The 14640-nt window shown below is 44.5% G+C and overlaps 1 protein-coding gene across 2 annotated transcripts; it reads right to left on the bottom strand.

Moving 5' to 3' along the window:
- Window positions 1-8: 8 nt before the first annotated feature.
- Window positions 9-9992, bottom strand: LOC148881764 (prickle-like protein 1). 2 transcript variants are annotated; one of them, XM_088989176.1, is made up of 8 exons: window positions 9853-9992; window positions 6883-7080; window positions 5854-5967; window positions 4399-4536; window positions 2910-3113; window positions 2652-2838; window positions 1583-2569; window positions 9-1492 (listed from the first exon to the last, which is right to left on the bottom strand). In XM_088989176.1, the coding sequence occupies exons 1-8, from the start codon at window positions 9865-9867 to the stop codon at window positions 576-578; spliced, it is 2760 nt and encodes a 919-aa protein (XP_088845302.1). In that variant the 5' UTR covers window positions 9868-9992; the 3' UTR covers window positions 9-575. The 2 variants fall into 2 exon arrangements, with proteins under 2 accessions (XP_088845302.1, XP_088845303.1); XM_088989177.1 differs by lacking the exon at window positions 4399-4536.
- Window positions 9993-14640: the final 4648 nt, after the last annotated feature.

Here is a 14640-nt window from a genome sequence, read left to right as displayed (position 1 = left end):
CCATGTTTTTTTTTCTGCCACTTTGCAAAAATATTTAATTCCAAGCATCTTTACAATCTTCGGTAAAATAACTGGTTATGTCACAAATAAAGTATCGTGAATATTTGGGCTCACTGGAAACATTACGTAGTGTGCTAAATATTTAAAATAGACATTGTTTTATGGCACTTTACAGGAGTACGCGCTTGATGAAACGGCAACTTTTTGGTTCCTTGTAAAAGTCAAACAGCTGGCGATTTTTCACTTTAATTCCACTTCCAGAGTATTTATTTTAACTACAATAAAAACAACATCGTAATTGGCCTATTTACAATACTTTTTTTGTTGCAATGTAGCATTAAATAATTGCTTAGTTTCTTATTCTACTTTCATTATCCACCTGGGTGTAAATTTTTAGTCATTTTCACTTGAACTGTGTTGGGCCGTTTGACAGTTTCCTTTTAGACTCGTTGCCATCGATCGTAGCCTAATTGCCACTCACAACATATCTCAGTTCTTTCACATCTGTACAAAAGGTTAGGGGTTTCAAAACTAAAATACTTTATCCAAGTCATAGTGTTAACGCAGACTGAGCTTTAGGAGATAATGCAGTTTTTGGAGTGGCGGCTCTTTCTGCGACCGGTCTTTGAGCCGTGACTTTGGGACGAGAGGCCAATGACCCTCGGATAATCCTCAGCGTAGTAGCGCCCGACGGGTCGAGGCTGAGGGATGGGCTGACCCATAAAGTATCCCTCCTCCTCCGAGTCCGACGATGATGACGAGCAAGTGGAGCACCACTCGTCCTCATCTTGATAGCGAGCCATGAAATGATCAATCCGACGGTCTCCCTTAGGTGCCCCCTGAATCAAATATTCAGACCGGTTTTGGGAGTACACCACGGGTTGACTTGGAGACCTTTGCCGGGGGCTGGCTAGATGATGTCGGTGATGTCGAAATGGTCTTTGGGCCTTTTCCAATGGCACCATGTTGAGGGCAATGTCCGAATGGGTTTTGCGGCTCCTGTGGTGCCTGCTGCGGTGGGCGCTCTGTCTGTTGCGCCCGTGGTGACTGGACGGGCGGGTTCTTTCCCAACCCCCCTCGTCGTGGGCGTAAGCCCTCCGCTGTGGCCTCTCACTCATAGGGTGCTTGCGAATATTGACCTCAAAGGCATCGTCGTATCCGTTGTCCACGGTGTCATCTGTGAACTTGACCATCTGAGGAGGCCTGGACTGTGACTTGGTCCTCCTCAGAGCTGGCGCAAACGCAGAAGGCTGACCTTCTGAATGGGGGTACAAAGACAAAAGTCCTCCCCTGGTTGCTAGCTCTCCCTCTTGTGCCGTTTCCTGTCCTCCTTTCACCAGGTTGAGGGAGGAGTTACTGTGATGGAGATTAGATGAATTGTAGGTCCCCATGTTGCTCATTTTCTCACAGCCATCTCCCGCCAAAGGTTCATGCGTTGTATGGAGGGAGTAGACCGTAGGCCTTTCCCTGCCGTCACCGTCAACGGATGCACCTAGGAAGCAGAAAATGGATGTCAAACACATTTTTTTTTCCCTTCAGACGAAGAATCCTAGAACCAAACCAAATGGTCCTCCTTCTTTACCTGTGATGTTTGACAGTGCCAGCGAGTCCGTAGAGTCTCCCACGCCCTGGCCCGCCTTCCTCAGCTCATCCGCAATACACTCCAGTGTGTCTTGGTACCACTGCCTGTTGTCTTGCCACACTGAATGCTTGCCTGCGCCGCCGGACAGGTCCTGATCTTGCTCTGACTCTAACTCTTGGATCTTTCTGGCACTGGCAGGTCCCGGGTGACTTCCGTAGGCCGAATCTCCCAGTCCATCCTGAGACTGGGCCCAGTACATTTCGGGGAGATGCTTCTTGCTCATGAGGCCAGGGCTCAGGCTAGTGGCTCTGGATTGATTGGAAGTTTGGCTCTGTGTAGGACTGGTTGGGGTCGGTGAAGAGGCAGTGAGTCCGAGGCTTCCCGGCTTGAGCCAAGGGTCAGAGACATTGATCAAACGATTTCTGTCTTGACTGGGAGTGGAAGATTTTAGACATGGCTGCTGAATTTGGTGCACCATTCCTTGGTCCCCGAATTTGAGCAAGAGCTGAGTCATATAGTCCTCGTGCTGGGCCCATTCCTCAGGGTCTTCTTCTCCCCCAGCATCCTGCTCTTCACGATCCCTCCAGAACCTTTCCTCATCCAGTTCGAGATGAGAAAGCTTCTTCCCAATGACCTCGATGTCCCCGTCCACTTCGCCCTCGACCGACTTGTACTCGCTCGCCGAGACAACGGTGGAGGGGTTTAAGACTTGGGACTCCCTCCACTGCTCCGCAGCGGACATGCTGCTCTTCCCCACGCAGACACTGCGGCGGGATTCGCGTGAGCGAGCGGATTGGAAGGCCGAGTCGGAAGAATCTGAGGCGTGGATGTCCTCTCCTTGGCTACAGGCCTTTGAACAGTAGATCCGCCCTTGTTTCGGTAGGAAGGGACACCCCAACAAGGACGCCTTACACTGAGCGCAACAGAAGCACTCATCCGTGGCATGCCAGTGTCCTCCTTCATAGGTCATCTGAGCATGGTCCACTCCTTAACGCCAGTCGGAGGAAAAGACATATTTGTGAATCGGACGGCGAACGTGGACTTCGCCACCGGATAATGTCTGACTTACCAATATTTTCACCGCAGGCCTCACAGTACTCTGCATACAGTGACTCGAAACATCCGCAGCAGTAAGGCCGTCCGTCTTTCATGATGTAGCGTTGCCCCCCCAACATCGTCCCGCACTCAAAACAGGCAAAGTGCTTCATATGCCAGTGACGGCCTTCCGCCTCCGTGCACTCGTCTGCGAAAATAATCTGAAATAGCGAACGTACGCCAATGATTAACGCGGGTAAACCTCAACGTCAATCTACCCGATGCTACCGACCTCGTCGCAAGAGGAGCATCTCGGTTTTATCATTTCCGCGTGGTGTCTCCCGCAGAGGAGTTTGCCATTTTGGTAGAAATAGATCAAATCCACGAGCAGCTCCTGACACGTAGCGCACACAAAGCATGCTGGGTGCCAGCAAGGGCTCGGTCCGGCCCTGGAAGCAAAGATTGCCATCTCGCCTCCGTTGATGCCCCCTCCGCACTGCCAAACATATACAAATAAAGCATGGCATTCAAATTCTAGACATCTTGTTAATGCTGATGATCTACTGATAAGTATGTTGAAATTGTCGTTTAATAGATCTGTTAAGACCCGAAACCAGAAAAGCCGGTGATGTTATCCAATCAAAACAGTTTGGCGAAAACCGAATTGAACTTGAAGCCCTTGAATCTTTTCAAGCAAAACCGTAGATTGTTTTTAGATTGAGTTAGTCGTCCATCCATTTTTTTAAAATTCCGTATTATCCGTTCTCATATCCGATAACCGCTTGAAGTTAGCGTTGTCTTTCACTTGGTCTCGCTTTTACAATCAAAAGCCATAAACGTAATCACATGAGTGGGCCTCCCTGAATTAGAACAAAGCCTTCTGTCCTCGGTTCTTGAGACGCCAAAGCTCACATGACTCCACGGAGATCATCGCGGTGTGTCCGAGTGCCCCGTCGCATGTCTTAATTTAACCCGTGAGAGCGAGGGGGATGCAAACGGACAGCGATAGCGTAGCCCGCGCAGCTGTTTGCTATTATTCCGAATGGAAAGGCGGGTGGGGTTTGAGTTATCTTGGCTCATGTGTGTCCCTGAGAATGACAGAAACTGGAGTCTCATAATTCGACTGCGAGCATGTGTGCATTTGTAGGTATAATGTTTCCGCAAATGCGGGTGCATGCCGTGGTTTTGCGTGGGTGAGAATGTGAGTGATGTCCGAGTGAATATGCGACGCAGTGGCGTTTCCGGTATGGATTAATGTGTTGCTAGCTAGCAACATTCCGGTATGGATTAATGTGTTGTTGCTAGCTTGAGTTGCTACCTAGCAACATACGATTTGTTTGTTAGTATCTATGTTTGGGGCACTAACCCAAAGTTACCTAGCTAGCGTAGCCTAGCATACGATGTGCTTTTCTTCACTGGCGAAAGCTTTAACTTTGTTTGATGCTAGAGGTTTTCTGTTGTCCTTGAATGGTTAGTTTGACGGGATTTCGCTTTGGGAAAATGTAATTTCAGTTTTGATGAAAACATTTTGTAGCTTGAGTTGCTAGCTTGCAACATATGATTTATTTGTTAGCATCTATGTTTAGGGCACTAACCCAAAGTAACATAGCTAGCGTAGCCTAGCATACGATGTGCTTTTCTTCACTGGCGAAGGCTTTAATTTTGTTTTGACGCTAGCGGTTTTCGGTTGTCATGGCCTTGAATTGTTTGTTTAACGGGATTTCGCTTTTGATTCTGATTCTGAAAAAAATGTAAAATTCAGTTTTGATGAAGAAACCTACATTCTCGCATCGAGTGTGTTGCAGAGCTCTTGGCAAGATCTTTGGCGTTCCCCTTCCGAGCGCCTCTCTCTTCCGCTGGACGCTGAACATGTGAAGTTCCCTGTTCTCCTCCTCGCTTAGAGTCTGGCAATAACGAACCTACCGGAGACAGAAGTGTAGTTACTAACGTTGAGACTGCGTATCACTGTCTGGAAAAGTACGTTTATTTAAACTTCCTCTGCTTGACTCTTTCCCCATGTTTGGGAAACGGTAAAGATTCTCCGATAAAAGCGCGGCTTGTCCTTACAACAGGCTCGGGCGCACTTTCTCCCCTTTTTCTAACCGCAGTAACGCAAGGAATTCCTCCTCAATCGCCAACAAACATTCTAAAACCCGTCGACGCGACTTATTGTTTATCCAGAAACCAGCCCTGGCGTGGGTTGATAAAGCTCCCCGTCGTATCTCCCGACGTAAACTCTTATCAGCGCAGATGTGAAAGGGGGTGCGCCGTAAAACGCTTTGACAGACGTGGGAATGCGGCTATTGTCCTGCTTGTGTTAGTTCAGGCGTTGGCTGTTTTATTGCCGGCCGCATCCACAACTTTCTCCGTCGCCGTAATCAGATGTTGGTTCCAATTGAGCCACGCTTTCACAAATGTCAGGCTATGCTAACGGCGCCATATTGCTAACAACTTTTTGCTCAATAGCATCTGTGTTGTACTGCTGTGACCTTTTCAGTTAGCATCCAGGTAAAAATATCGCTAACAGAATTATTCTAGCTACAGCTAAGCTAGTAGGCTAATTTGCGTGTCCGTAAATTGCGGACGTGAAATAAAACAGTCAAAGTCAAAGCGCCCATATCAGCGCTGTACCGACGAGTTGAGACGTCTCAGTGATCTGTGTATCCTTCCGTTTCCTCTTATCCTATTTAATAACCTTTTCTGTAAAGTATGATATTATGGGATGGCCCTTGGACCTCATTAGCTTATTCACTGGCAGACGAGGTGCAAAAATGTGTCCACTCCAGTGCCAGGGTTTTTGTCATAGTCACTTGAATTCCAGGACCCACAGAATATTGAGTTTTAGGACGACATAAACATTCAATACAGTGTTAGGAACCTTAGACTCTCTTCTTTAATCAGAAAAATTCCTAAATTATATGGGTCTGTAGTTATATGAGCTTGAAATGGGGACAGCTGTACAAAATACACTACATATTGGTTTATATAGCGCTTTAACAACAACTGAAGCTGGAACAAAGCGCTAACGTGGAAAATAGGGAAATGCTACACCCTTGTGGAAGGGAAAAACACTGCCAGAGGTCTGGCCAGCGCTTTATCGGCACCCAAGCTTGAAAAAACAAAACCCAAACAAATTCGGGAATGGCGCTCTAATGGCTTTTGTCTCCCCTGATTTAATATTCATTGAGTTTTAATTTCCGGATCAATCAAACCAACATAGCAAATGTCAAAGATACCTCGTTGTCATGAGGCGGCAGCTGGTAAAGGAGCTGCCTGATCCGGTGTTTCTCTCCGGAGCTGTTGACGTATGGCACTTTGTCTTCCGGCAGGCAGGAAAAATACATCTGGACCTGCGGTTGTAGACCAACACGGAAAGTTTATAAGTCGAACACAAATCAATACTGCAAAACCCTTTACTGAATCGCCATGGTGATGTGAGCTTCTATTTGGATTGTGCTTACAACAGACTTCCTGGATCGTTACCACATAGGCTTATTAGTCTTGCTGATAAGGTGATACCAGGGCGAATGGGGAAATCAGGGCCAGTCATAGGGAATAGTCCTCTGCTCCCCCCAACCTTAGACTAGGGACCTATCAAAGCAATGGTCTGGCACCGCCAACTCTGGACATTAAGGATATACAGTGAGACCTCTACTTATGAACTTAATTGGTTCCCAGAGAAAGTGTGTAAGGCGAAAAGTGTGTATCTCAAAAAACATTTTCCCATAGGAAACCATTAAAATGGAAATAATCCGTTCCCGGGTTTCCATAAAATATACTTTTCAACTTTTACACTGCATTGTATCATAAAGCCACTTTATTTACATTTGTGATGGTTATGTATGGCTTGATGGAATGGCGTTGGAGGTCGAAGGTCAAAGGGAATTGCTGTTTAGAAAGAGAGGCGCATTACATGAGGACTGTAATGGAAGGAGAGTCACTGTTGGTCACTTAACCTCTGGTGCTGTTCGGTCGTGTGCTTCCGCCGAAGATCACTCCGCCAGCCGTGGTGGGTGTGTATTATGAAAATAGTGCTTATTATAAGGTTTAATTTTCATAAATTTGACGTTTGTAAAACGAAAAGTTTGTAAGTTGAGGTCTCACTATATAGGGCCAGAGCTACCAGCAAATTTTAGTTCGCTGATGAACCTTCTCGGATGAGAAGTACAAATGACGGCTGAAGAAACCTTTTCATCCACAAATCAATATACATTTTTTATTGAAATTGTCATCAGATGCCACTCGGCAACTTTGACGGACGCTACCTGTTCGGGTCTAAGTCCCGGTGGCACCCAGGCGTATTCCTCCAACGCGCATCCGGAGTCGTCATCCGAGGTGGAGCTCCTCTGGAAGCTCACGGGCACTTTGCCCTTGTTCCCACCGGGGAGGGTCTCCATATCGGGGCCTCGGTGCGATGGACGCTCCCCTCGGTCACTGCGCTCTGGGTTCATCAAGCGTGGACGCTATTGAGACACAAAAAAATGGACATATGAAGTGTCATTTTTTGTTGTTGTCGCCCGATTTGTCTCAGTAGTCCTTTCATGCTTGACGGGAAATCAAAACATAGCACTTAAGAGGCTCTCCAGATGATGTGTCAAGGAAAACTGCAACCCAGCTTTTCCATTAGGACCAACCCAAAAAAATGAGAGGGGGGGGGGGGGGCTTTCATTCCAACGCTGAACCCCCCCCCCCCCCTCCCCCAGCGTCCTCATCCGAATCCTCATTTGGATTTCGGACAGCGCTTGCGTCCATTGCAAACGTCGCTAAGCCATCGGGTTTTCGCACGAGTGACGATTAGCATAGCATCCACCCCCCCGCCACCATTAGCATAGAAAGCCCAGGGCCTCAAAACACAACATTAGCACGTCAACCAAACCGACCGAAGCTTCTCATCGAGGACAAAGGAGCCATCTGAGACCCGCTTTGTTCTTCTTTGCCTAATCTGTCAGGTTTTATGGTAGGAGAGATAATGTTATCACACTGGGAATTCTTTTTTTGTTGTTGTTGATTTTTTGATTTTTTTTTTGGCTCAACTATTGCACCCTGCGATCTCGCGTTAACCTTATTAGCTCCAGTCAGCAGCACAATTGGATAAGCAAAGTCTTTATTTTGGTAGTACTACCATCATTTCCTCTTTTGATGTATTTATGGGGATGCTAAATACTTAAATTGAGCCCGTCGGCCATTTTGTAGCCAATCTTCAAGTGAGCCGGAACATATTTTTTTGTCTGGCGAGTGTCTGAAAGAGAATCTTGTTCAATGAGGCAAGTGATTATTATTATTATTATTATTATTTATAATCTGAAACTTTTTTGGGACACCCAAACCCCCCTCGAGGATGCCATTTTAACACTGCTTATCTATTAGCCATCTATTAATTCGCGAGCTCATTCTTTTGTCCATCTTTATCATTCACCTTGTTGGCTCGAAGTAGTGCTAGCATTAGCATATATTTCCTCTCTTCGCTTCTTTTTTATTTATCTCGCTATTTAGCTATCTATTTACTATCTATTAGCTATCCGACTGGCTTGCTATCTAGGTCGCTGTCTATTGGCTATCTAGCAAGCTATCTGTAGCTAGCTGGCTATCTATTAGTTATATGGCTATCTAGCTCGCTAACTAGCTGTCTATTAGTGATCTATTGGCTATCTATTAGCTAGCTAGCTACCTAGCTGGCTATTAGCTATTGGCTATCTATTAGCTAGTTAGCTTGCTGGGTATGTATTAGTTTTACGGCTACCTATTAGCAATCTATTGGCTATCTATTAGCTAGCTTTCTATGTATTTGAGTTACTTCCGGGTTGGGTGAACGCTGGTGCGTGTGGCTGCCTCTGCTCACCCACAGAAAAACTTATCCTGTGACTGAAAAGTGAGCTTAAAAAGTTTTGAAAGGCGCTTATAAATGAAATGTATTATTAGTGTTAATATTATTATGATTAGCTATCTTGTTGGCTAGCTAGCTATCTAGGTAGCTGTCTATATTGGATATATGGCTATCTGGTCATCAAGCTGTCTATCTATTAGCTAGTTAGCTAGCTTTCTATCTATTTGAGTTACTTCCAGGTTGAGTGAACGCTGGCGTGTGCCGCCGCCACTTCTAAACCGAAGAAAACCGTATCCTGTGACTGTAAAGTGACCATGAGTTTTGAAAGGCGCTTATAATAATAATTATTATTATTATTATTATTATTATTATTATTATTATTATTTCCACCCTCCAGCACCCACAAAAATGTACAGATCCCCCATCAGACCTATCCGGTCAACTCACAATACCACTTGGTTCTCCTCCTGAAGACAAGCGTCGTCAGCGAACGTGACAAGGGGGAGGCAGGAGGGGGTTGGCCGAGTTCAAGCGTGCTTAAAGCAAAACAAAAGACGTTTTAGGAGTCACAACATCGGGGCCTGTGCAAACACGGGCCAGATGTAGTCGGCTAACGGTTAACTGCGTGCTCCTCCCCCCTCGCATGACTGACACTTTTGAATAATAATAATAATAATAATAATACATTTCATTTCTAAGCGCCTTTCATAACTCTTATGGTCACTTTACAGTCACAGGCTCAGTTTTTCTGTGGGTGAGCAGCGGCAACCACACGCGCCGACGTTCACTCAACCCAGAAGTAACTCAAATTGATAGAATGCTAGCTCCCTAGCGAGCTAGCTATCTATCTAGCTCGCTAGCTATCCAGCTAGATAGCAAATAGAAATGTAGCTAGTTAGGAGATAGATAGTTTAAGAGGATCATTCACGCCTGCCTGAGGGAAGTCGCTGGAAAAGGTGGTGAGCAGGATGCGGAGGGGCCGGTAGGATTTTACTGACTTTTTCGAAGGGTTTTCTCCTTCATCGCTCACGTTGATTGGACCTTGTAGGTCCAAAAAAAAGAAAAAAGTCAGTCAACACCCCTCCCCACGGAGGAGTCGTAACTACGACGAGGGTGTCGCTGAGTGACGCCTTCTGGCGATTCGTTTGATCTTCGGCGAATAGCATTTTTTGATACGTGAAGCTTCGTAGTGGAATAGGAAGTAAAACAACAACAACAACAAAAAGTTCCACATCGCCGATTGTGGAAAAACATTCAATAGCGGAGTTCAAAGGCCGAGTTCATCTCTCTCTTTACGGCTCAAGTGTATTATTCTAGGGCCAAATGGGTGTCACGAGGGGTGCGCGAGGCACTCTAGACCGTGACAAATCATGTCATATGCCCCCCCCCGCCCCCCGGTTGAATTTCTTACCTCCAGTAAAAGCATCTTTCTCCCCACCTGATGTGAACGTCGGCCCGCTTCCTCTCAGCCCCACGACGCTTCGCTCTCCATATCCGCACCGCCAAGGCCGATGCGTCTTTACTTTAATCGCTTCCAGATCCAGCTCACCCACGCACCACCCCCCGCCCCCTTGCTACCCACTCCCACCCTGTCCTTCAAATGTCCTCGAAAGTTCGGAAAGTGCCCCCCCACACCCCCTCACTTTGCAGCCGAAATCCTTGAGAAGGAGACAATGTCTCTCAACGGAGTGTCTCAAGATCCCGAGTGTGTAGCGAGTGCATGTGTGGAGGCAGGTCGGACTCGCCGGCCCCTCCCTCAACCAACCCCCTGACCCCCCCCTCCCCCGTCCAGGCAGCAAATAGCCTGCCAGTGCACTTCAATCAGTGACACCCCCCCCCCCCCCACTCCTCACCCATCACCCCGCCCCCAACTTGCCTGCAAAGCTTTAATGAGTGCTAGTTGACACGTCCGGAGATTCGCTTTATTTAGAGCAACTTTCAGGTTAATTCTGGAGCGGGGAGGGCGGGGCATAATTTTTCATTTTAATATTTTAAAATGACAATTTAAATATTATCATATTATGGTGCGAAGTTGCCAAATTTGTGCTATTCATTTTACGGGCAATCGTTTATTTTGATGCATGTTGTTCAAATTTCCCTATTGCGTAAAGATGACCATTAATAATAATACATTTAATTTATAAGCGCCTTTCAAAACTCTCAAGGTCACTTTACAGTCACAAGATAAGTTTTTCTGCGCGCGAACAGCGGCAGCCACATGCGCCAGCGTTCACTCAACCCAGAAGTAACTCAAATAGATAGAAAGCTATCTAATAGATTCAAGTATGGAACAAAGCTGCTGAACAGGAAACCAACATGAAGTGCGAATATTGATATTTTTCATCAAAATAACTTCCCGAATTTCTTCAGGTTTTGTTTTTTTCATGCTTGGGTGCCGATAAAGCGCTGGCCATGGCCTCTGGCAATGTTTTTTTTTTCTTTTCCACAAGGGGTCAGCATTTCCCTTTTTTTCCATGTTAGCACTTCATTCCAGCTTCAGCTGTTGTTAAAGCGCTATATAAATTGTATTTTGGACAGCCACCCTCATTTCAAGCTCATAACTCCAAACCCACATCATTTAGGAATTAACTCTTTTTTTCTGATGAAAGAACCTAACATTTCTAAAGCTGCATTGAACGTTTATGTAGTCCTAAAACTCAATATTTTACAATAATAATACATTTAATTTATAAGCGCTACTACTTTACAGTCACATATATTTTTTTTCTGCGGGGGAGCAGTGGCAGCCACAACCCGGAAAATATATCTTATTTCTGACAGCTTGTTTGAAGCACTATTTTACCATTTTCCCCTCTAAATATCTTTCCATATTTTCTTTTTTCAAGATATTTTCAGGAACATTAAATGCACATTTTCAGCATATTATTCTCATTTTGAGCAAATCTAAAAACAATTAGTCTTTTCAAGATACTTTTGCTTTTTGTGCCTCTATTCTTACTCGTTTTAAGACCTGTATAGGTTTTCGGAAGCGAGATAAATTTACTTGTTTTAGGAAAATCTTGTCAAACCAATTTTGTGGGTCCTGGAATTTGAGTGACAATGACAAAAACCCTGGCACTGGAGTGGACACATTTTTGCATATGATTGAGTTCATGTATTGTATTCTGAAATCCACCCCCAAAAAATAGTCAACTGTATCCAAAAAAAAAATAATGATTTAGAATTCCGACAAGTCGCCGACAACCCGCGACCGCTCGCCGGTGACTTATTTGGACAAGGTCCCGCAACCATCTGTCATGGTGAAAGCCTGAAAAGCAGCAATCGTCCTTAAACGCTCCGGCTTGAAAAATGAGTTGACTCAATTGTCCGATGGGACAAAGAGCAGCCTTGACAACCAGGCTAAGTGACTTAACAGAGGGGACGACAGGGGGTGGTGGTGGTGGTGGTGGGGGGGTCTGGTTGTCACATGCCAAATTAGCCGCCGCCAAGAGAAGCATTTCGCTATTGCGGCCAAAATATATCGTAATTATGTGTCCGTTGCACAAAAGCTGTTTAGGAGCTGCCCAGTTTACATGATGTCGTTATTGGAATCGTACCCCCCCCCAACCACGACACCCCCCCCCCCCCCCGAAGTCGACGAGGCATCCCCCCCCCCCGAGTTGTTAGACGACTAGCGCTGAATGGATTCCACTCCGCTTCAATTCACATGTCCGACGCCCAAGAGGACAAAGTAAACTAATGGACGGTTTATGCAATGACCTCTGACCCCCGAGCGTTTGCCAGTGCAGAGCATGATGGCTGTGAAAACCAGATTCCATTTTAGAGGATTTTTTTTTTATTTTTAAAAATAATAATCCATTTCATTTCTAAGCGCCTTTAAAAACTCTCAAGGTCACTTTACAGTCACAGGATCCGTTTTTTTTTTCTGTGGGTGAGCAGCGGCAGCCACACGCGCCAGCGTTCACTCAATCCCCGAATTAACTTAAATATATAGCAAGCTAGCGAGCGAATTGATAGCTATTAGCTAGCGAATAGGTAGCTATTAGCTAGCGAATAGATAGCTATTAGCTAGCGAATAGATCGCTATTTGCTAGCGAATAGATAGCTATTTGCTAGCGAATAGAAAGCTATTTTCTAGCGACTAGATGGCTAATAGCTAGCTAGCAAATAGCTAGCCATTACCCAGCGAATAGATAGCTATTAGCCAGCGAATAGATAGCCATTAGCCAGCGTAAAGTGTCCTTGAGAGCTTTGAAAGGCGCTTAAAATGAAATGTATTATTACCATTATTATTATAGCTAATAGCTAGCGAATAGATAGCTAATACCTAGCTAGCAAATAGCTAACCATTAGCCAGTGAACAGATAGCCGTTAGCCAGCGAATAGATGTTTTTAGCGAGCTTTTATTATGTTTTGTCTGTTAAATTAAATGTTTTGGGTAAATTCACTTTTAGGAGAGCGGGTTTGTTTGTTATTTTCGTCAAAATTATATATATATTTGCATACTATAGAGTATTTGTTAAAGAAAATCTAATCTCCTTTAGTACGGCCAAATGCTAATACCGAAAATAGAAAAATAGCTATCTAAGTAGCTATCTATTAGCTATATGGCTATCTTGCTAGCTAACTATTAGCTAGTTAGCTAGTGTTCTATCTATTTGAGTTACTTCCGGGTTGAGTGAACGCTGGAACGTAAAATAAATAGTCAGAGACAAAGAACAAGGCCCGTTTTCACTCTAAAAATCGTTCTCACCTGCACTCAATAAGCATCACGGTGTTACCCCCACCCCTTCGCACCCCCTCTACGGAAGGACAACAGTGTTTAAATGAGGCCCTTAGAATGTAAATATCACAGGCGGGCGACCCCGCGCTGGCTCTGAACAGAAATGGCGAGTGTGTCTCAACTTGTTGCGGCCTGATCAAAAGCAAGCGATAGAGGCTTTCCCTCATGTTAGCGTCGTCGCGACCAAAACAAAGATAAACCCCGCCCCCATTCAAATAAAACAATTAAAAAAAAAGAAATCTCCAAAATAAAATGAAGTCAATATCACCACCCACAACCGTAACTCATTCACTGCCATTCACATATATAAAGTGAGACTATTTAGTTAACTAGTTCATTTGTCCATCCTTATTATTTACTTTGTTGGCTCCAAGTAGTGCTAGCATTAGCATATAATATATTTCCTCTCTTCACTTCTTTCTTATTTATCCAGCTATCTAGTTCTCAATCGAACTAGCGACCTATCCCGTTATCTATTTGCTATCTATTCGCTATCTTGCTAGTTAGCTGGCTATCTAGCTCGCTATCTATTAGCTATATGGTTATCTGGCTATCTAGCTCGCTATCTATTAGCTACCTATTAGCTAGTGAGTTAGCTTTCTATCTATTTGAGTTACTTCCGGGTTGAGTGAACGCTGGTGCGTGTGAGTGCCGCTGCTCACCCACTTCAGTGTTAATAATAATCATAATAATAATAGTAATACATTTCATTTCTAAGCCTCTTTCAAAACTCTCAAGGTCATTTTACAGTCACAGGATAAGTTTTCTGTGGGTAAGCAGCGGCTGTCACACTCACACTCAACCCGGAAGTAACCCAAATAGATGAAAAGCTCACTGACTAGCCAATAGATAACTCAAAGATAGTTAGCTCGATAGTTGAAAAATAGGTAGAAAGTTAGCGAGCTAGCAAATAGATAACTAATAGCGAGCTTGCTAGATAGCTAATAGATAACTCATAGATAGTTAGCTAGATAGTTGAATAACTTTTATAGGTAGAAAGTTAACTTGCTAGCTAATAGATAACTAATAGCTTGCTAGCTAGATAGCTAAAAGTTAAGTCAGATAGTTAGCTACATAGTTGAATAACTCAAATAGGTAGAAAGTTAGCTAGCTAGCTAATAGATAACTAATAGATAGCTAGCTAGATAGCTAATAGATAACACAGATAGTTATCTAGATAGTTGAATAACTCAAATAGGTAGAAAGCTAGCTAGCCAATAGATAACTCATAAATATTTAGCTAGATAGTTGAATAACTCAAATAGGTAGAACGTTAGCTCGCTAATAGATAACTAATAGATAAATAGATTGCTGCTGTGAACTGCAAATTTCCCCATTGTGGGACGAATAAAGGTTTTCTGATTGTGATCATGATAGCTAGCTAGATAGCTAATAGATAACTCAGATAGTTAGCTAGATAGTTGAAGAACTCCAATAGGTATAAAGTTAGCTACT

The sequence above is a fragment of the Hippocampus bargibanti genome, linkage group LG22 (genome assembly GCF_051943395.1).
Source record: "Hippocampus bargibanti isolate YZ-2025 linkage group LG22, ASM5194339v1, whole genome shotgun sequence".
In the NCBI taxonomy this organism is placed as follows: domain Eukaryota; kingdom Metazoa; phylum Chordata; class Actinopteri; order Syngnathiformes; family Syngnathidae; genus Hippocampus; species Hippocampus bargibanti.
Note: the sequence above shows the minus strand (reverse complement) of the source record. Positions and strands in the feature narration are given on the sequence as shown.